Raw genomic sequence first — 22,804 nt, forward strand, 5'->3', positions numbered from 1 at the left:
CAAAGGTTTGTTGATTTTGTTTATCTTTTTAAAAAGTCAACTTTTCATTTTATTGATCTTATGTAATTTTTTTGTCTCAATTTCATTCATTTCTTTTCTGATCTTTATTATTTCTTTCCTTCTATGAATCTTGGATTTGGTTTGTTCTTGGTCTTCTAGTTCTTTGAGGTGCATTGTTAGGTTGTTTATCTAAAGTCTTTCTTACTTTTTTGATGGAGGCATTTATAGCTTTTGGTCTGTTATGTTTCCATTTTCATTTGCTTAAAGAGATTTTTTAAATTTCCTTAGTTTTTTCATCGGCCCACTGGTCCTTCAGGAGCATGTTCTTTAATTTCCATGTGTTTGTGAAGTTTCCAAGGTTCCTCTTGTTATTGATTTCTAGTTTAATTCTTATTGTGGTCAGAAAAGATACTTGATACAATTTCTACTTTTTAAATTTATTCACATTTGTTTTGTGGCCTAAGACATGGTTATGTTGGAAGAATGTTCCACATGATAAAGAAAAGAATGTGTAGGCTCAGCGCCTGTGGCTCAAAAGGCTAAGGCGCCAGCCACATACACCTATGGTGGCGGGTTCGAATCCCCAGCCCAGGCCCCCCAAACAACAATGATGGCTGCAACCAAAAAATGGCTGGGCGTTGTGGCGGGCGCCTGTGGTCCCAGCTACTTGGGAGGCTGAGGCCGGAGACTCGCTTGAGCCCAGGAGTTGGAGGTTGCTGTGAGTGTGATGCCATGGCACTCTACCCAGGGGGATAGCTTGAGGCTCCATCTCAAACAAAAAAAAAAAAAAGAAAAGAATGTGTATTCTGCAGCAGTTGTGTGAAAAGTCCTGTAAATGTCAGTTAGGTCTATTTGGTCTAGTATGTAGTTTAACTATGCTCTTTCTTTGTTGATATCCTATCTGGATGATGGCTCGTTACTGAGTGGGGTGTTATAGTCCCCTACTATTACTGTATCGCATCTATCTCTCTCTTTAGATTTATTAATGCTTACTTTATATACTTGGGAGCTCCAGTGTTAGGTGCATAGATATTCAGAAGTGTTACATTCTCTTGCTGAATTGACTCTTTTATCATTCTATGTATAACGACATCTTGTTTCTTCTTCCAGGCTTTGGTTTATAGTCTATTTTATCTGGTATAAGTAAAGCTATTCCTGTTCTTTTTGGTTTTCTGTTGTATGTAAAAACCTTTCTCATCCCTCCACTTTCAGTGTATGTGTATCTTTATAGGTGATGTGGGTTCCTTATAGGCAGCATATAGTTGGGTCCTGGTTCTTTTTTTTTTTTTTAATTCAATCAGCCACCCTGTTTTTTAACTAGAGAATGTAATCCATTTATATTCAACGTTATTATTGACAGGTAAGGACTTACTTCTGCCATGTTGTTATTTGATTTCTGGATTTTTTTGTTATTGCTGTGGTCCTCTCTTTCTTTCTTCCTTCCCTTCTTTGTATAAAAGTGATTTTCTCTGGTAGTGTGTTTTAACTACTTATTTTTCATTTTTTGTGCATCTATTGTAGGTTTTTTTGATTTAAGCTTACTGGGAGGCTTGCAAAAAAAATAAATTGTTTTAAACAGATGATAGCTTAACTCTGCTTACAAAAAAACAAACAAGCAAAGAGAAAGCTAAAAGAACTCTACACTTTAACTCCATCCCTGCTTCACTTTTTGACTTTTTGTTGTTTCCATTAATACCTTTTTATACTATTTAGCTCTTAAAAAGTTGTTGTAGTTATTATTTTTGATATTTTCTTTTAGCTTTAGCTTTTTTTTTTTTTTTTTTGGTCTCAGCCTGTGTTTTTAATAGCCACCACACGGCTTTGGGCAGCTGTAAATAAGTATGACTTAGAAAAAAACACCAAATATAAACAACTATCTGGCCCCCAGGGAGAACCATTTATGACTCACAAGACACATTCCACTTCTCCCCTCCACACACAGATATAATTAACCAATCAGAGTAAAAATCTGCCTGAGACATGAATATTTTTTCTGGCTTCAAATGCTAAAGCCAGATAAAGTTCTTCCCTCTGCTATGATGGGAGGAGTGTCTTCGAGTCACCGAGTGAATGTCTGCGTTTCCAATTGGTCTTTCTGGACAGCTTGTGGCTGCTGACTCCAGGTCACCACACTTGGCGAACACGGATCATCTCTTTCAAGGCTTTAACGCCCTCCATGCTTTTGTCCTTCATGGCCATGGCTAGCAGGACCGTTCTGTTTCCTGCTTCTTGAGACACAAACGCTGCTAAGTTCTTTGCAAAGACATGGATGAGAGGCTCATCCTGCCCAAGAAGGACTTTTGTTGTGAGCACTGGTTTTCTGAAGTCGCTGGCCACGTTGCTGGGTTGCAGGCAGACCAGAGTACCCAGCTTCCCAAACTGGGTCACCACCACCAGGATGTGACTGCTGAAGGCTATGCACACCACCTGGGTGAGGACCCCACATAACACCTCAGTTTTCTGCTTCGATATCACCAATGGTTTGCTTTCTATATCTGAGTCTCCTTAATGGCAGCTGGCCCCATGGCACTCACAGGGCTCTGGTTGCCCTACTCAGAAGCACTGTTGCCTACATGGACAAGCTGCACCCACTAAAGGCAAGAGGAGCCCACACAATGGTCCACACTGGGCCAGGAGGCCCGCAGAAACCTTAGCCTTCTTATTAAAGTTATGAATGGTTTATACACCACAATTACAGTGATAAGGTATTCCATATTTGTATACTTGCTGTTACCAGTAAGTTTTATACGTTCAGGTGATTTCTTGTTGTTCCTCAATGTCCTTTTCTTTCAGATTGAAAGACTTGCTTTAGCATTTCTTGTAGGGCAGGTGTGGTGTTGACAAAATCCCTCATTTCTCCTTCCTGTTTGAAGGATATTTTTGTAGGATATAATATTCCAGGATTAAGATTTTTTTTTTTTATTTAGCACTTTGAATATGTCATGCCGCTGTCTCCTGGCCTGTAAGGTTTGCATACCCTGTTGGTAGGAGTGTGAAGTGGTATAGCTTTTCTTGGCAGGCAATTTGGAAAATCTATTGAAATGAAAAAGTACACATTTCTACTTCTAGATATGGATCATCCAAAGAAATCCTTCCACATCTGCATGTATTTTCTTTTTTTAAAATTATTTTTTATTAAATCATAACTTTGTACATTGATGCATTAATGGGGTTTAGGGTACTGCTTCTATATACAATGTGAAATGCTTACATTGAACTAACACATCCATCACAATTATACTCATTTCTTAATAGTTTTGAAATGTACCATTGCATCATGTGCCTGTATTTTCATTGCTCTTGTTTATAATAATGTAAATTCAGAAACAACCTATATGTCTACTGGTTATAAAATCCAAGCAGGATAGGGAATTAAGAACAAGCATAAAGGTTTGGAATCACCTACAAGAGCAATGAGCAAGCTGACTCCGAACGAGAAAAATGATTGGCAAGAAGCATCAAGAGGCCGTCTGAGGTTGGATATCATGCATTTGGAGTGACCTCAACCCATAGAATCGAGATATATTCTCCTATGGAGAAGGCAGATAGATCAAATGCCCTGGGGCTCACATCCAACAAATATTTATGAGTACTAAGCTCTAGGCAGTATTCTAGGCCCTAGGATAGGGCAGTGGACAAAAATAAATAGATATGTAGTATAATGTTAGGTAGGCCAGGCATAGTGGCTCAGACCTATAATCTTAGCACTCTGGGAGGCTGAGGTGAGTGGATAGCTTGAGCTCAGGAGTTCAAGACTAGCCTGAGCAAAAGCAAGACCTTGTCTGTACTAAAAATAGACAAACTAGCCAAGTGTGGTAGTGTTTGTCTGTAGTCCCAGCTACTTGGGAGGCTGCTGCAAGAGGATTGCTTGAGCCTAAGAGATTGTGGTTGTTGTGAGCTATGATGTCACCACAGCACTGTACCTAGGGCAACAGAGTGAAACTCTGTCTCAAAAAAATAATAATAATAATGTCAGGCAAATGCTCTGAAGAATAACTAAAACAGAATAAGGGATAAAGAATGATGGGGGCACTATTTAAACAATGAGATCAGGAAAGGCCTCTCTGCAGAGGTAACATTTGAACAGATGTCTGAATGAAGTGCAGGAATGAACTATATTGACATCTGGAAAAAAGAGTACTTGGGAATGGTGAAAGGGGCATAGATGGCTGAGAAGTAAGGAGATCAGTCTCCTGAAGAAGACGAATGGTTGGGAGAGCTCCCAAAGACTACCAAACAGAGGCTTGAGTAGAATCAAAGGAATCTTGGTGAGCCCCAGTGATGCCCTAGCCACCCACACATCCTCAGTGCAAGGTCCCTGAGGAGGCAGCACAGTTTTGTGACACACCTGGCTGGGCTTTGGATCTCACTCAGTCTGTAACCACAAAAGTGAACCAAGCTAACTAGCCCATGTGGGCCTCCAGCCAATCCCAGTGAGTTTTGATAACAAAGGTCCTAGACCATAATCATCTATTGATTTCCATGAGGAGGAAGAGAAGCTGTGGACAACAGAGAGTTTCTGGAAAGGAGCTGGCCACTAGATCCACCAACCATAGCAAAGGGACACCCAACTTTCTCCCTGAGGGATGACAGCCCCTTCCCTGCTGCCTGGATGTCTGGACAGAGAGGTCCTGGGACACATAGCACCAAAGATCAGCTTTCATGCAACAAACTCTTGTCCCTCCCCTGTGAAAGAAGAGGCACCCAGCAGCACCACATCAGATTTCTTAGGACTGGAAAATCTGCCCCCCATTCAGAGAATTCCCTTTAGGTTAAGGGTGGAGAGACTGGGCCACACATTATTGGGGTTTGACATCAACTCAACAAGCTTGTGTTGAGCCCACTTTCTGCTGGGCTGTGTCCTGGATGCTTTGATGGATACAAGCACTTATAAAAGCAGGATTTTGCCCTTAGTGATTTGTAGCCCAAGAAAGGAGTCAATAAAGCAAAAGGTCAGTATGAGACTTTGAAAATAGAAGCTCAAATAAAATGTTATGGGAGCCCTCAGGGATGGAAGGATGAATTTGAGGTGGTTGGAACTTGGTGGATGAGGTGACTTTCGAGCTGGACTTTAATGGATGGGGAGAATGTGGACAGGAAGATCTGGGTAATGGGATGTATCCAGAGTGAAAGGCCTTGGCCATTGAGCTAATGAGATTGAATTTTATCCTAAGGGCAGCGGGATGAGATAGGGGTGTCGGTGAGGCACAGTGGAAAGAGTGCAGGTTTTGAAATTCCCCACACACAGATTTGAGTCTCAGCCAGGCCAGATTAACTTGGACCTGACAAAGCATGTTTCCTCTCCTGCCAGTGAGGATCTTGCCTGACCCCCACCTGCATGGGATGGTGGAACCTGATGGGAGTGCATGAAGGGCTTTGGAAGTGGTGGTCACATACTGTGTCCCCAAGGCCAAAGGTCTCCAATCCCTCAGCCTCTGGGGTCATATTAACACCTAGATGTAAAATGTACTAGTCCACAAGTCTCCTTCTCACCTGCAGAACTGCAAAATCTCAGGTCTCCTTTCCCACCTTCATCCTCAGTATCTTGGGACATCCTCAGGGGGCGCTTTGCAGTACTCACAGCCCCCTTGGGTCTCTGACATTCTCATTGCCATGGGCTATTCCAGGCCATGAGGCTGCTTGTTTGTGCTCCCTCAGGCTACTCTTTATACCATCGCCACTAATCTACCTCCAGCCTACTAGCCTTCCCTGTGAGCAGTGCCATCTCTGTGCCTCTCCTGCCAAGGTTCACCCCACTGCTGGCCCTCACCTCCCTTGTCCTGGCCTTTCTCCATGTTCCACCTTCTCAGAAGCTCTTACAGCAAAGCCACTTGTGACCCTGGGGCTAAAGCTCCTTGCATTCTTGTAACTTTATATGTATTTTCTCATTTACACACATGAAATGGGTTGTTATTATGATCTGGGCTGTGATTCAGGGCTCGTGGCAGTTGTCATCTGACTGGAGAACATGCATGTTGGATGGGTGCATTCTGATGAAAGCTGAGCAGGCACTGGTGCCCAGAGAGGGCAGACCCAGGTAGGGAGTCAGAGTGTCAAGCCTGGGTGGGATGAGAGTACAAAAAAAGAGGCATAGACAGGAGGGATCCTGAGGAACAACTTCTCCAATTCAGAATTGGGCCTTTATGCTTGCTTTGGATCAAAAACTCAAATGAGCAGAAGTCAGCTGCCCGAGCAGACCACAGTGAGACTCTGGGGTCTCACAGGTCCTCCAAACAACTCTGATGCAAGGACTCTTGGCCACTCAACTTTCCCCATCCTGAGTCATCTCTTTCCACTTCAGGTTTATTGCCAACAAGTTCCCGTCTCAACTGATGAGAATAAAGATAGTGGTTTCAAGATAAGGTGGAATCTGAGGGCAAAGGCAGGTGAAATCATCTTTGCCACCAAGGGCAAGGGAGGGACTTGGGGGATGAAACCAGAGGGCTGAATACTGCATGGGGACCATCCCAGGGCAGAGTCTAGAATATGGGGGAGGGATCCCATTCCGTTTGTTTTTTTCTGAGGCTGGCCCTTCAGCCTGGCTGATCTTTGCTTTAACATTAACTGCCATTTCAGCAGTGTTGAGTGCCAGGGACAGAAAGAACAAGGTACAGATGAGACTGGCTTTAGTTCTAGTACATATTTGAGTTAACTAATAGTTGTATGGCATTTAATTCTTTACTCTCCGTGAGGAATGTTCTGGGATCATCACAAACATTAAACCCATTTAATCCTCATCACACCCCTAAGAAGTTAGCATTATTATTACCTCTATCACAGGCAGGGAAACTGATTGAATGATGTGAAGTCACTTGCCCAGGACCACACAGCTAGTGAGTGACAGAGCTGGGATTGAAACCCAGCCCGACCGGCTCCTGAGTCGATGTGTTCCTAGGCTTGTCTTCAGAGGCCCTCCCCTACCTAATCTTATTTGACCTTCAGGGTGGCTGATACAGTGCACAGAGGAGGCGAGGACCTTTGAGGTGGCACTTCCTAGGCCTCTGGTCTCAGGGAGTAACTTCATCACCAGTTCTGGAAAACGGGAGAGCAAGAAGACAGGGAAAAAGAGAACAGGACCTTCAACAGTCACAGAATGACTCTTCGCAGTCCTTGTCTCTGGCTGTCCTCTGAGGCTGTGGGCTTCTGCCCTCTGCTTTTATTCCCGACAATGGAGTTCACTGAGCCTTCTCACTCATTCTGACTCCACCTCTTCAAGAAGTCCCATGGAGGTCTTCTTTTCCTCTTCAAAACAACCTATTTTTTTCATTCTTGAATGGATTATTGAAATCTGCTATCTTTCTTTTCTTTTTTTTTTGAGACAGAGTCTCACTTTGTCACCCTCAGTAGAGTGCCATGTGTCATAGCTCACAGCAACCTCAAACTCTTGGGCTCAAGTAATTCTCTTGACTCAGCCTCCTGAGTAGCTCCTGTAGGAGCCCACCACACCTGGCTAGTTTTTCTATTTTCAGTAGAGACGTGGTCTCGCCCTTGCTCAGGCTGATCTTGCACCCCTGAGCTCAAGCAATCCACCCACCTCGGCCTCCCAGAGTGCTGGGATTATAGGCGTGAGCCACTGCGCCCATGCAAAAGTTGCTATCTTTCAACTTTGTGGACACAAACAGAATTTAAATGCATTAAAAACAAAATCCAAAGGAATGGGCAGTTTGCCTCTGGGATCCTCCAGGCTATGTGAGAGGACCTCTGTCTACAGGTTCCATTTGTCTTTTAAAGACATTCCTCTCTGGGACATTGCCCTCCTTGAATCCAAAGAGTTAGGGTTCTAGAGAGCATTTACTAGGAGCTGCCTCGGTGCTGGTGCCACATGCTGCCTCTGACGTGGTGAGGTGTGAAGACAGGCTGGCTTCAGCTTCTTTACTTCCCTCATAGGGGGTCATGCTGTTTAGCACTGACCCAAACTGCAGTGTAAACAAAACTAGAAGCCGTGGCAGGAAGGGCATTTCCAGGCATTCGTCTTCTCAGAGCACCCTAACTCCCCTTTCTGAATCTTTTTCTCTTTTCAGTAACATCTCCTGACCCTTCCAAATAGGGGCATCTTTGGATCTTCCATCTGTTCTGTGTGTGAATGGCCCTAATAACTCGGGTTTCCCAGAGTGTAGAGTGTACCGTTCAATGAGACTCCCAGGATCCCAAGGGAAAAGCTGTTGGCATTTTTACAGTACGGACTCTCCCGAAGGGATTCACCTCAGCTCAAGAAAGTAACTCTCCAGCTGCAACCAACTTCCCCAAGGGATATGGAGGGGCTTCCCAGGCATACAGAGAAAGAGCGGGTGCTGGCTTTTTCTGAGACAGGCTACCTCCGAGAAGGAGGGAAGGGGTGCAAGTATCCAGCCCAAAGCAAAAGCAGAGCTATAGCCAGAGCCTAGGATGGGGGAGCTAATGGGAAACAGCTTGCTGGGAAGAGGGGGTCAGAATTTGTAAATGGCTAGGGCTGGACAGCTGAAGGGGAAGCTGGGAAAAACAGGCTGATTGAGCCCAGCTGTTATGCCTCTGTCTCAGGGATCTTTGGACTCTGCCCGGGGCGGGCTCACACCCTATCTAGAAGACTAGGAGCCTTGCACAGTCTTCCCTGGGGCAGTTCAAGGCTCGGCCCATACTGGCTCACAGAGCTCTCAGAAACAAAACACCAGAGGGGCTGGACATCTCCTTCTCATCACCAACTCCCTCCCTCTGCCTGCTCCTACACAGGAAAAGCCTAGAGGAAGAGGCCAGGGAGACAGCCTTCCCTCTCTCCCCAATCCCTTCATCCTCCCAGCACTGGCATCTGGAGACCCCATGGCCCGGGCTCACTGGGGCTGCTGTCCCTGGCTGGTCCTCCTCTGTGGTATGTGCATCCGGGCCTGTCCTGGAGAGCCCATCTGCCTCCCCTCTGGGCTCAGAAAGGGTTGGAGTAGGGCTGGGGGCTAGGTGTCTGTTTTCTTGGTCTCCCTGTCTGTCTTGGAAAGGATAAACTTCAGGGCCAGTCTTTGGGACCTTTGCCACTTGGGTTGAGTTTGGTTTGACAGCTTTCCATTTCCTGCTGTTAAAGAAAAAAGTATTATAGCACTTGTTAAAATGATACAGAGAACTTTATTCAAGACTACTCCAATAGGGCATTATAATAGGAGAGAGGTGTGGGGGACAACTCCACAGGCAGCAAAGATCTCTGGGGATTTATACCCAGTGAGCAGAATGAATGGGTTAGTGAGCAGAAAATTACTAAGAGGAGACAAGAAGGGCAAGGGGGATTCTGGCTAAACCAACTTAATAGGATTCTTGCTGAAAGCAGGCCAGCATGACCAGATATCAAGGACAGGGGGTTCTCTGAACTGACTTAGCAAGATTCTGCCACTGCAGACCCAGCAAGGGCAGGACAGATGCAGAAGGCCAAGGTCAAGATGGAGACGAGAGTTAGGGGGAATCTAATTAAAATTTGATCAGTGAAGGAGTCTTTCACCCCTATAGTGCCCCATTTGTCCTCAACTAGGTGCCCAGCTCCGTGCCTCCATCCCAGCCTCCCTTCTATTTGCTGTCAGCAGGACCCTGCTCAATCACTCAGTGCTCACTTTCTGAGCACCACCCCAGTGCCAGGCCCTGTGCAGATCTTAGTGTCCAGAAGGACATGAGTTGACTATGTCCTGCTTCTTATGTGGACATCTTAGTGCCACCATTTTGCCAAAGATCCATTCCTATGGAAACGTATATTCATTTTCTTAAATGAACAATACGGGTCACATCTGCTCCTTAAGTTTATGAGACCAAGACAAAGCCAAGCATTCATGGTGTTAGACCCCAGCCACCCTCCTTCCATCTGTGGTTCAACCCACTCAGAAAGTTAAAGTGTATTATCTTCCCCAGACTCAGGCCCCCATTTCTCTCTAGGGAAATCCCCCCTAAAAGGCAGGGGTGTCAGAGGCCAGGAGTATCAGAGACCACTGAACTGTCAGGGAAGGGACTTCATATGATCCAATCTCTCTTATCCAGAGGCTTAGAACCTGGAGGACCTAGCTCAGTACCTGGCACATAGTACGTATGCACTTAGGAAATGTTTGCTCCAGCTGGCACAATGGCTCATGGCTGTAATCCTAGCATTCTAGGAAGCCAAGGTGGGTGGATTGCTTGAGTTCAGGAGTTAGAGACCAGTCTGAGCAAGAGCAAGACCATATCTCTATTAAAAATAGAAAAACTAGCTGGGCATTGTGGTGGGCACCTATAGTCCCAGCTTCTCGAGAGGCTGAGGCAGGATAGCTTGAGCCCAAGAGTTTGACGTTGTTGTGAGCTATGATGCCACAGCACTCTCACCAAGAGCAACAGAGTAAGACTTTGTCTCAAAAAAAAAAAAGGAAAAAAGAAAAGAATGGCAAAACAATAAAAATTTTAACAAAAAATAAATGCTTGCTGAATAAATATTGAGTAGCTGTCCTTGAGTCACACCAGATTTGGGGCAGAGCCCAAATTGGAAACTAGGTGTTATATACTCTGTTTCTTCTATGGCCACCACCCTTTCCAGGCCCACCTCCCATGCTAGGAAGGATGGGAGTACAGAAAGGACATCCCGCTCTTTTGTATTAAAATGGCCTGGGTTCAAACCCCTCTTTACTATTGACTTATGGTGGCAAGATTTGGGCAAGTTACCGAACCTGTCTGGGCCTTGGCTTCCCCCTCTGCAGGAAGTGAACAATAATACTCGCCTCATAGGGCTGTTGCCAGTATCAAATGAGATTCTATAGATCAATTGCTGAGTTCATTAAATGCTAAGCAATCTACCTTTTTCTGCCAGGTGATGATGTCAGACTGAGAGCTCTGTCTTATGTACTATTGAAAATGAGACTGGAATGATAGAGATTTAGATGGTAAGAAATGGTACGAGTAGGCTTTGGATTTAAGTAAACCTAAAGTTATATTTCTAGGAGACTAAAACTAAAGTGGGAGTGACTATTTAATGAGATCCTCTAGAGCATTCAAAGAAAATTTGGTTACAAAAATTTAATTTACACACAACTTTTCCACTTCAGCAGACCCTGAAAGGACCCAATTAGATTAGACAAAAAACTTGATTTAATGAGCACTAAAACCATCCAAAAGTGGCAATCATTTGTCTATGAAACAAATTTCTTTGATTGTGACCCAGGGTGACATCCAATTCAGCCTGATTTCCTATGAAATGTGATTATTTTTATCCTCAAGTGGAATTGGCCAGCACTGAGTGTTTCAAAGGATGGAGGCCCTGCGGAGTGGAGGAGGAAAGCTGAGGGAAGATGTCCCTGCACTCTCTAAGAACTATCTGGTCTCTAAATGATCACAGACTTTTCTCCTGGCTTCTAGCTTGTGCCTGGGGCCACCCAAAGCCAGCAGACCTTGGAGAAGAGGATGTGAGAAACTGTTCCATCAGCCCCCCGGTGAGGTCCTGCTCCCGCCCTGCCCCCTCATCCTCTCCATCCCCCATTGACTCATTTGCTGGCCTCTCCCTTCACCAGGCTTTCTCCTAATTTCTGGACTCAGGGGTTCCTATTTCTTATTAACTTCTATTAGGGTGGGCAACATCCTCTCAGGTGTCTAACACCTCCCCCCTTCCTGCCTCCTTCCCCCATCCCTCCGCCCTCGGTGCCCTCCCTTCCTGACCACTCATTCCCACAGCACATTATTTGCTTCTGTGATTTGCTTCTGCCCCTCCTGGGCCTGGACAGCTGGAGGGAAGAGGGAGGAGGGACAAGGGAGGAGGGAAGAGAGAGGAGGGTGAGAGCCCCCTAGCTGGCTTTTGGGGGAGGCTAGGCAGAGGCAGGAGGAGGATGGGAGGAAAGAAAAGACAATGGTAACAGCAAAGAGAGTGTGCAGGAGAGAGGAGGGAAAAAGACAGGGCCAGAAGAGCACAGGGACGGGCAAGAGGGGGAGGCCCAGGGTTCACACCAGTAGGTTCAGACCGGTAGGTTGGAGCCAGAAGGAATCAGGTAACAAGCTCCTAGGTAGAGACCAGGCTGGTTCTTTGCACAACCAGAGATGGGCCAAGCAGGGCCTGTCGTGCCAGCAGTACCCTGAGCCACAGGGCAAACACAGTTTCTGTTAGCCGTGTCAACTTTATGGGCCAGGCAGGCGGGTGGGCAAAACACATGACTTTTATATTAAAACAAATGGATATATCGTTGAGTAGAAGGCAAAGCAAAACAAACAAAAACATGCTTTTCATTTTAAACATAAAACAGGCTTTAAAGAAATGTCTGGCTTGGAGAGGATCTTTCTGGGCAAAGTCTCAAACTGCTGGGGATAGTCATTCCCTCTCTTTTGCCATCTGGGACCGTGGGTGGCAACCTGTAAAAGCCCCCAAGGTAGGGTTGCCAGATCAAATACAGGACACTCGTTACATCTGAATTTCAAATAACAAATAATATTTTGTTATAAGTATGTCCCAAATAGTGCATGGGATATACTTATATTAGGGCATTATTCATTGTTCATTTGAAATTCAAATGTAACTGGGTGGGCATACTGTGTTTTTAGCTGCTAAATCTGGCAACTCTACTACAATGTATCTGCAGAGGGACCATTCCTGTGGCCCAGGGCTGGAGCTCAGGCCTCATTACTGTCACAAAGGGTCCTTCTCCAAGCTCTTCCACACCTCTATCTCCACTCAGCTTAGGCACCTTAATCTAGATGAACCCCTAACATCACTTGTTGCTCCATCCCTTCCCAGGCCAAGCCAGCCTAATTACCCCCACACCCTGCCTCAGGAGAGGCTGGTGGCTCCTCTGAGGCTGGAGGCCCAGGTGTCATTTTCTCTAAGCAATGTGTGTATCTGTTTGTGTGTGTCTTGGTGTCTTCCTGTCATCTGTCAGTACCTTCCAGTCACTGTGGTCAATACCACAGTGCGGCTCACAGCCCTCCGCCAGCAGTTGCAGACCCAGAATCTCTCTGCCTACATCATCCCAGACACAGATGCCCACATGGTAAGTAAGGGATGGCCCGCCTCCCCCGACCATGGGTGGGCCTGTGAACACAGACCACAGTCAGGAGCTGTTAAGACTCAGAAAATGAAGGCAGAAAAGGGATTTTTGTTTCGTTTTGTTTTTCAGAGAAAAAAATTTAACAGGCAAAAGAAAGGAAGTGGAGAGCTTGGGTACAGTAGTTTGGGGGCAACTGAAAAAATGTATCCCTTTACATAGGAGGTGGGACATTGCCAAATGTCCTTGACCTCAAAGAATGAAAATATCAACAACCTCGGAATCAATTTTGATCAATTCCTAGATGGCAGCTCCAGAATGAATGTTTAGAACATCCCTGTCCTAGGAGGTTGGAAGAACTCCATGCTCCTTTCCAGCCCAGTCCTCCCCATGACTTGTAGAATAGAGCAGTGGAATGATCCAGAGTCTTGGACTATGCTAGTATGGGGTATAGGTTATGGGGGGAGGGCAAACAGGAAATAAGATGGTCTGAACAAGAAGTGCTTTTCCCAAAGCAGCTCCTCTGTCTACCATCACATACTTTCCCATCATTGGCTCTACCTCCACCCACCCCCTCTCCCCATCCTCCTTTCCAACACTAGCCCAGTGGGAAGAGAAGGCATTTTCAGTATCAATGAACTTGCTTGAACTTTCAAATTCCTGCTGGTAAGGGCTAAGATCCTTAGGTAAGTATCTGAACTTCTCAGAGTTTTAACCTTCTCTTCTGCAAAATGGGAATAATGAGATTTGTCTCTAAGAATTATAGGATCAAAATACAACAGCGTGTAAAGCCCTCTGCAGAAGTTATGTACGATGTACCCCGCATACTGTACTAGACTGTGGAGGGGGAGTGAAAAGGAGAACCCAAAGGAACCAACAGACAGAATCCTAGACTGCATGGAATTTGCATTCTGGTTGGGGTGACATGACTGCTTTTCAGAAAAGCCCAATGTACCACTGAGTCCAGTGCTAGACAGTGGAGTCTGGACTCCAAGAAATATAGTTGTTCAAAGTAAGGGAAGACACTGAGGGCTGGGGTGGGAGAGTTACAGAGGGCTTCTGGGAAATGGCGCCCAGTGTGTTTGGTCTTGTAGGACTGGCTGGAGCTGACTGACAGAAAGAACTGGGATGTGGTTGGAGTTCTTTTATGCAGGGTCTGACTCCACAAAAAGGCTAATGATGGTGTTTATTTCCTAGAACGAGTACCTTGGCACACCTGACAAGAGACGTGACTGGATTACAGGCTTTACTGGGTCTGCAGGTGACAGCCATCAATTACCCAGCCCTATCACTTCTGTTGGTATGCCCAGAGGTGGTCACAGAGGACCTGGCATGGAGAGTTCCTCAGCAGCCAGGACCCCAGAACCTACAGTCCAAAGGCCCCTTCTACTCTCTCTCTCTCTGCTTCTCTTGCACCATCTCAAAACCATCAGGCCAAACATCCTGTAGCCCACTGGCCACATTTCTGTGCAGAAGACAAATGATGCCCCTGGCTTCCTTCCCATGCTCATTGCCAATGCCACAGCCAGGCCCAGCCCAGCAATCCTTGGGCGCCATTTCTGAGATAGTTGCTACTTCCACATCTAGCCACTAAAAGGGCCCTCTGATGCCCATCACGTGATGGCTCATTTGGGCACAAAATTTTACTTTGCTGGTCCTTTTATGGACAACATTACTTGCATGACCAGTGAAATACAAGACATAGAGGACCTTGACAATGTCACAGTTGCTGAGGGCACCTCCCATCCTATTCTTGACACCTTGAATAAAATCCATGCTTCCCTCACTGATCTTCAAACGTTTCTCCTTGGGCTTGAAACTGCTGTGAGTTGCCCATCACAGGCCCTTCTACAAAGTCGGTGGTTTTTTTGTCCCCACCAATCCTCAGCTAAGCCTTTGAGTTAGCATCCCTATCAGCCACCAGATCTTGACACTGAGTCCCATCTTTCCTGAGAGCACATGCATGCAACATTGGCTCTTTCAGAATAACAAAAGCAGATCCCACCTCTCCTGCTGAAAGTCTTCATAGCCCCCTCAAGAGGCCCTCAACACAAAGCAGAGCTGCCTGATTCAGAATGCTCTTTCTGCCAGCTTCCCCTCAAGGCTCTTTTTAACATCTTCTGCCTTACTTCTTTCCCATGGAGGAGAGAAACCCTTTCCAGAGACCCCTTGTGACACTGTCAAAACTGGCACTATACTGCCCATCCACCAGTTAAGGCTGTATTTCTCACTTTCACCCTCACCTCCAAGTTTCTCTGTTCTGCCTCAGGAACCGCAGTGGTGACCATGGGGAAAGCAGCTCTCTGGACCGACAGTCGCTACTGGACTCAGGCTGAGCGGCAGATGGACTGCAACTGGGAACTCCATAAGGAAGGTAGAAGGGCCACACAGATTTGTTCCCCAAGCCCTGGAACCCAGACTAGATTCAGGAAGGTGTAGGTGAGGGGGTGTATGCAAAGGCCCTGCTGGGCCCCTCCAGGAAGCTTGGGAAATTTGAGGCCATCCCTGACCTTAGAGGCTGATATCAAGGAGAATACACATGGTCAGAGCCCTGGCTGGAGAGCCTAAGAGGCTGGCTCTAGAGGTGATCTCTGTGTTCTTTCCTGTCTTTCTCTTAGTTGGCACCAATCCCATTGTTATTTGGCTCCTCACTGAGATTCCTGCTGGAGGACGTGTGGGCTTTGACCCCTTCCTCTTGTCTATCGGTATGTTCTTCCCTCCGTCCCTGGATTTGTCCATGTAAAGAAATGGACCTTGGAAAAAGGGGTGGTAGGACGATAAAGACAGAGTATTTAAAGTTGTGGTTGCAGAATGTTTTGCAACAAGAATGTATTTATGGATTGTGTAATTAAAATATATTTAAAAGAACGAGTACAAATATTTTTAAATTTATGAGTGCAGAAACCGAACCGAGAAGACATAGAGCATCATTAAAATCTAGTAGATGAATAACCCCAAACCCTCCTCTGTGCTCTGAAAGTCTACTAATTATGGTGCTAGAATCAGTTGGTTGCCCTCTTCTGGAAAGTGGCTTAGAAGAGTCAGAGGAGCTGAGAGGGCTTCTGAGTAAAAAAATCACCCCTGAGAATATAGTTCCCTGAGCTCCAGAGCCCCAGATAGCTGGCCAGCCCACACCCCTAAAGACAGAGTCCTCATGAATGTGTACTAAAAGAACTGGCTTCTTTGCCAGCCTGTCCAATGGCCTGAACACCATCATTTCTCTGGACTGTGATATTGAAGCCCTGTTAAAATGGTTAGTACTGGAAAGAAAGACCAATCACAGCCATTGGCACTGAAAAAGACAAGCTAAGCCTATTAGTGGTGGCCAGCATTGGGGTGGGGGCTCAGGGCAGTTCTGAGGGGTACAACCTGGCATGGGGTATACTTTCTAGGAGGGCTGGGATGCTGGGCAGGCTCAGTGCGGCTGAGTTGCCAGGAGGAATGGGAGGCAGAGGGAATCAGTATTTCACTTAAATCTCAATTTTTTCCTGAGGTATAAATGGGCAGGGAACTAGTGACTCCTTCCTGTCTCTGCAGACTCCTGGAAAAGTTATGACCTGGCCCTCCAAGGCTCTAACAGACAGCTGGTGTCCATCACGGTCAACCTTGTGGACCTGGTGTGGGGGTCAGAGAGGCCCCTGTTTCCAAGCCAGCCCATTTATGCCCTGCAGGAGGCGTTCACAGGTGATTCCACAAGCCAGTTCTCTTTCCTAACTTGCAGCAACACAGGTCTGGCTGCTGCTCTTTAGGCTGAAAAATTCATCATCAGTGGTATCAAAGCGATCAATGGCTTGCATACCTAACCGAGGTACCGTGGATGCTTGTTTAAACTGTGTGCATATTTCTAGGCCCCCTCCCACCAGGAATCTGAGTCCAAAGGTCCTCAGACCATAATTAGAAAATGCTGGATTAATGAGTGTTAGAGTTAGACGCAAGATGGAACAGGAGAAGGGGCAAAAAGGGAGCCAGAGAAAGATGGGGAAAAAATGCCCTTTTCAAAGGAAAAAGAACCTGCTGTGAGTGTCTTATCTAGTAGTGGAGACTGGTTTATACTGAATCACTTAAACTTCTGGGTACCCTGTGATGAGGAATTTAGTGAGATGGCTGGGGTCAGGTGGGCCTGGGAAAAAGGAAATAACTAAGTTTGAGGTCAGCCTATGGCACAGATTAGAGATCAGGTTTTGTTTGTTTTAGAGACAGAGTCTCACTCCATTGCACAGGCTAGAGTGCTATCAGGCTAGCTCATAGCAACTTCAGACTCCTGAGTTTAAGCAATCCTCCTGCCTCAGCCTTCCAAGTAGCTGGGACTACAGGTACCTGCCATAGTGCCCAGCCAATTTTTCCATTTTTAATAGAGACATGATCTTGCTTTGTTTGGCTCAGGTTGGTTTCAAACTCCTGACCTCAAGAAATCCTCCTGCCTAACCTCTCAGAGTGGTAGGATTATAGGCGTGAGGCACTACACCCAGCCTAGAGCTCAGGTTGTGCTAGACCACAAAGGAAAGTTAACTGATCCAGAAAAATCTGACATCAATAACCTTAACCTTATTGACACCTTCTAAATATGTCATCAAAGGACAGTATGCCATATGATTTTTGTAAGTCACAACTGAAATCCTGATCAGGACTAGGCAACTGATTATGAATCAGTGTCTTGGCTATTAACTACCTCATCCCCCCAGAAATTCTGAATGAGCCAGTAGCTGGATTCCTAGGGCCATTGGACAATCCAAGAAGTCCCTTTCCATATGCGAGTGCACACACATTTCTTGTTTGGAAAGGAATCAAAAAAACAGGAGGGAAATTTCAAAATAGCAGCTATGGTGAAACAAGTGAAAATTGTGTTCAGTTGTCCTTATCTGTTCTGAAATAACTTGCAGAATCATTCTTTCTGCATCTTTTCTTTTCTTTTTTTTTTTTAATTGAATGGTAACTATGTACATTAATGCACTAAATGCACTTCTGGGGTACGGTGTGGGGTTTTCACACACAATCCGAAACACTTCCATCAAACTGGTTAACATAGCCTTCGTGTCATTTTCTTTCTGCATTTTGACACCATTTTTAAAGAAACTTTCTATCCAAGATTGTTAAATCATAAATAAAACTCATTCAGACAAAGAAGGTCATAGTTATGCCAGGACAGGGAGACAATAAAAGAGAAAATCCTTCCTGGGATTGGGAGACAATGCATGGGTTTTGTCACTTCCCATAAGTGAGGGGATGCCAAGTCATCAGAAGCCGCTAGTCTTCAAGAAAAAGCCATCTGGAGTTTGGACTTGGAAGCCCAAGATCAGAGTTCAGCTTCAGTAAGCTTGTAGAGATGAGGGAGATTTCCTCCCCAGCCACTTGTAGGTTTTAAAGGGGGAGGGAGGAGTGCAAAGGACAGAGCATGAACAGTTAGCTACTCAAAGATACCTGCATGCATCAGACCATCTACATTTGGTTTCATTTGTTTCCTCAAAAGTTTTTCATATTCATGAACCTTGAAAACACAATTCCAGACGTGGTGCCCGTAGCACAGTGGTTTCGGTACCAGCCACAAACACCAAGGGTGGTGGTTCAAACCCAATCTGGGCCAGCTAAACAACAATGACAACTGCAATAAAAAAGAGCCAGGCAATGTGGCAAGTACCTGTAGTCCCCAGCTACTTGGCAGGCTGAGGCAAGAGAATCGCTTAATCCCAAGAGTTTGAGGTTGCTGAGCTGTGAGGCCACGGCACTCTATCAAGGGCGACATAGTGAAACTCTGTCTCAAAAAAAAAAAAAAAAGAAAGAAAGAAAAGAAAAAGAAAACATAATTCCAAGTAAAAGAAGCCAATGAGGGCGGTCCACGTAGTGTACAATTCCATTTATATGAAATATCCAGCCTTGGCAGATCCACAGAGACTAGTGATTTCCTAGGGCTGGGGGGAGGGGGAAATGGGAGTGACTCCTTAATGGGTACAGGGTTTCCTTTTGGGATGATGAAAATGTTCTAGAATTAGATAGCGGTGATGGTTGCACAACTTTGTCAATGTACTTAAAACCACTGAATTGTACACTTTAAAAAGGTTAAAGTGATATATTTTATCTTATGTGTATTTTACCACAAGAAAATAAACCTTAAAAATGCATCATACCCAAAGCTTTGCTTCACATTGGATAGGTTCACTTGCTTATATAAAGTTTTCTAATGGCATTATTTATATTCATATCTGGACCCAAGTAGGACCCTTAATGCTTGTGGCCTTCTTCCAGCAAATTCCTAGCCTTGCCCAGGAGCGGTCTCTTTATATGACTTGCAGAGGGCAGAGATAGAAGATGAAAGCTAAAGTCCTGGAACCGGATACAAGCATCCTAGAAATGACAGGCTGGGAGACTGACAATGTTAGCAAAACAGGGCAGTGCCAGTGTGCATTAAGAGTGTGGGCCATGCAGTCAGACAGACCTGGTTTCAAACCCAGCTCCACCCCTTATATCTATGAAACCCTAGACAAGTCACTTTACCTGTCTCTAAAGCCATAGTTTCCTTAATCTGTAGAATGGAGCAAGTAAGAATTAAAACAATGTTCATGAAGTGCTTAGCCTAGTACCCATGGCTTAGTAAGTACTGAGATTACTACAGGGGAGAGGCTTGAACATGGCCCCAGCCCCATCCCTTTGCCCTTCAACTAGGGCTACTCTCCTGATCTCTGCTTTGCATGCTTAGTTATCTATCAGAAAGTTATACAAAACTTAACAATTTACCAAGACGCCACTTGGCGTACTTTACAAATATTAAATATTTGTTTGATCTTCACAACAATCCTGTTGAGGTAGATACTATTATACTCCATTCCCATTTTACAGATGCACAAAGTGAGACACAGAGGGGTTAAGTAATTTACCCAAGGTCACCCAGCTACTAATGTCAAAGTAAAGATTTGGGCCCCGTCTGAGTCCAGAGCCCATGAAATTAATGACTACACAAGTAAGAGTTTGTTTAAAGAAAAGGTTCTACTGATTTCTTTTCCTAACAGAAAACTGTTACCCTAGGAGAGCCCTTCCAGGACCTAAGTACCAAAGGCAAGGTGTGTCACTTATGCTTTCTTCTGTCTCCTTCGCTTCTAGGGAACACTTGGCAGGAGAAGGTATCCAACATCCGAAGCCAGATGCAGAACCATCTCAAGGCCCCGACTGCTGTTCTCCTGTCAGCACTTGATGAGACAGCCTGTGAGTGTGGATTTGCAGAAATGGGTGGGCAACTGGGTCTCCTCAACACCTCAAGCCTCCTGGGCCCTGCAACACAGAGCTCTCCCCCAAACCACTATGAACCTTCCAGTTCCTGAGAGCTCCATGGCCACAGCCTATAGGAAGGATAAGGGGACAGAAGCTCTTGTCTACAGAAGGAGACCAGGGAGCCATGAGCAAGCTGGGGCCAGTCCACAGGCCATAGGAGGAATGGACTAACCACACTGGCAAAGTGTCCCTATCTCATTAAGGAGATGAGGACCAGCAAACACCTTCCAGCAACCTGGCCACTATCCCAGGGCACTCCCACGCTCAGCTTTAGCAACTAGTGTGACTCTACTTTGTCCCAGCATGGCTCCAGGCTTCTTGCATAATCCGTATGGCGAGCCTAGATATTCTGGGAACCCACGAAAGTGTGTGCATTTTTAGGGGGGGAGTAGGGTCCATAGCTCTCACTGGCATCTCAAAGATCCCCCCAAAGACTGAGAAACATGCAGAGCTAGATGATGCTCTACCCCTGCATGATTGCACTGCTCACAATCTCTTGGGGTCAAACAGCGAGGCAAGGATGTCAGAAATGCTTGTTCCTTGCAAAACAGCCTCAGATAGTCCCCATCAATTCTCTTCCCAGGGCTCTTCAACCTTCGCAGCAATGACATCCCCTATAACCCCTTCTTCTATTCCTACACACTGCTCACAGACTCCTCCATCAGGTACAGCTCCTCCTTGGCTTGCTGTCATGAACTTCTACCAAATTCCACCCTCTCGCTGCCCCACCACCAACCCTGCCGTAACATATAGTCTTGGGGCTCCCCATGGGTTTGGTGTCTGCCCTTGTAGGACCTGTTAGCTTTTCCTGACCCCTTGACCTCTGTTCCCATTGAATCCCAAATCTGTCTGCTTGGCCGCCTGGTGCTGGCATCTTTTTACCCCCAGGAGCAAAGAGACTGTCTGTCTCTACTCCTTTCTGTTGCTCTAAACAGATCCTTAGGCCCTCCTGGTCTTCCCTCCCCACCTAGGTTATTTGTAAACAAGAGTCGTTTTAGCTCCGAGACCCTGAGGTACCTGAACTCCAGCTGCACAGGCCCCATGTGTGTGCAACTTGAGGATTACAGCCAAGTTCGTGACAGCATCCAGACCTATGCCTCAGGAGATGTGAGGATCTGGATCGGGACCAGCTATACCACATATGGGCTCTATGAAGTGATACCGAAGGTGGGTTTGCAGGGCCTCAGCCCATGCCAGACACAAAACCTCCTCCAGGCCAGATAAATCTCAACCAAAACTCAGGTCCGAAGGCCCTCAGCCATTCAGTCACCTGATCAGTCAACAATTGTACAGTGACTTTCCTTTTAGGCCCCAGTGGGAGTAGATGAATGAAGAGGAAACAGGTATATCTGTCCACAGAGAGCTTATAAAATTGTTGAGGAGGCTAGAAGGAGTACAGGCCTGGCTTAACAGAGGCCTCAGAGTCAGCCAGCCCTGACATTGAATCCTAGCTCTGCCCCTAAATGGCTGTGCAATGGCCTTGGACAAGTGACTTAGCCAATCTAGACCTGTTTCCTCACCTGTAAAACAGCAGTAAGTCCCAAACTCATTGGAGTTGCTCTGTAGATATTTAAAGGAGACAATGCACATAAAGCCCAGTGGGCTGACACACAGCTGGCACTCAAAAAATGGTAGCTATTATGATGTGTATCGGAAACTTGCACTGTCAGACCGGCCCATCGATTAATGAAAGCCAGACTCTGATGGCTCCCAGAGCACTGATGGCATCCAGAGGCAGGGAATGAGCTGCCAAGCAGGGCAGTAGTAATCAAGGAGGCCTCCTGGAGGAAGGGAGGATAAGTAGTACATGGAAGACTAGGAAAGACCTGCTAGCCGGAAGGCACACAGAGGAGAGGGCAGCACCACAATAGGGTGGTGAGTCTCACCTCAGCTGGGGCTTCCTGTCAGTCCTTTGAAAACACCACTGTGCCCTGGAGGGTGCTCCCAGACCCCTCCTTGCCTCCTCCTACTCTCTGTCCCCAACAGGAGAAACTCGTGACAGACACCTACTCTCCAGTGATGACAACCAAGGCGGTGAAGAACAGCAAGGAGCAGGCCCTCCTCAAGGCCAGCCACGTAAGTCCACATCCAGGCAAATGTGGCCTGTGGGAGCTCCTGATCTGATGAGTTAGAAAGGAAAAGCTTTCCAAAGCAGTCTGAAGAAGACCCTCAATGAAGCAAAGAAGCAGACACCTGCGCTTTACCCCTCTCTCCCAGTATACTACAGTGGTTAGGAGTGTGGGCCCCTAAGCTAAAGTGTCTTAAGTTCAAATCCCAGCTCCACTCACTTCCTAGCTAGGTGACCTTGAGCAAGTCACTTCATCTCTCTCTCTCTTTTTGAGACAGTCTCACTTTATCGCCCTCTGTAGAGTATCATAGCATCATAGCTCACAGCAACCTCAAACTCTTGAGCTCAAGAGATCCTCTTACCTCAGCCTCCCAAGTAGCTGGGACTATAGGCGCCCACCACAATGCCCAGCTATTTTGTTGGTGGTGGTGGTGGTTTGTTTAGCAGGCTCAGGCTGGGTTTGAACCCACTACCCCTGGTGTAGGTGACTGGTGCCCTAACCACTGAGGTATGGATGCCAAACCTCTTTTTCTTTTTTTTTTTT

The 22,804-nt window shown here is 46.1% G+C and overlaps 1 protein-coding gene and 1 pseudogene across 1 annotated transcript in view; one reads left to right on the plus strand and one right to left on the minus strand.

Annotated features, from left to right (window-relative positions):
* Nucleotides 1-2,124: 2,124 nt before the first annotated feature.
* Nucleotides 2,125-5,795, minus strand: LOC100952538 (annotated as a pseudogene).
* Nucleotides 5,796-8,793: 2,998 nt separating this feature from the next.
* The window catches only part of XPNPEP2 (X-prolyl aminopeptidase 2), a 28,530-nt gene continuing 14,519 nt past the window's right edge, over nt 8,794-22,804 (plus strand). The window contains exons 1-11 of the mRNA XM_003796930.3: nt 8,794-8,842; nt 11,323-11,396; nt 12,828-12,938; nt 14,130-14,193; nt 15,202-15,306; nt 15,551-15,637; nt 16,470-16,616; nt 20,025-20,126; nt 20,776-20,857; nt 21,164-21,359; nt 22,179-22,268. Coding sequence (XP_003796978.1) covers nt 8,794-8,842; nt 11,323-11,396; nt 12,828-12,938; nt 14,130-14,193; nt 15,202-15,306; nt 15,551-15,637; nt 16,470-16,616; nt 20,025-20,126; nt 20,776-20,857; nt 21,164-21,359; nt 22,179-22,268 — 1,107 coding nt within the window. The remainder of the gene's footprint in view (nt 8,843-11,322; nt 11,397-12,827; nt 12,939-14,129; nt 14,194-15,201; nt 15,307-15,550; nt 15,638-16,469; nt 16,617-20,024; nt 20,127-20,775; nt 20,858-21,163; nt 21,360-22,178; nt 22,269-22,804) is intronic.

Source organism: Otolemur garnettii, unplaced genomic scaffold (assembly GCF_000181295.1).
Source record: "Otolemur garnettii isolate 467f Iridium unplaced genomic scaffold, OtoGar3 scaffold00109, whole genome shotgun sequence".
Taxonomy (NCBI): Eukaryota; Metazoa; Chordata; class Mammalia; order Primates; family Galagidae; genus Otolemur; species Otolemur garnettii.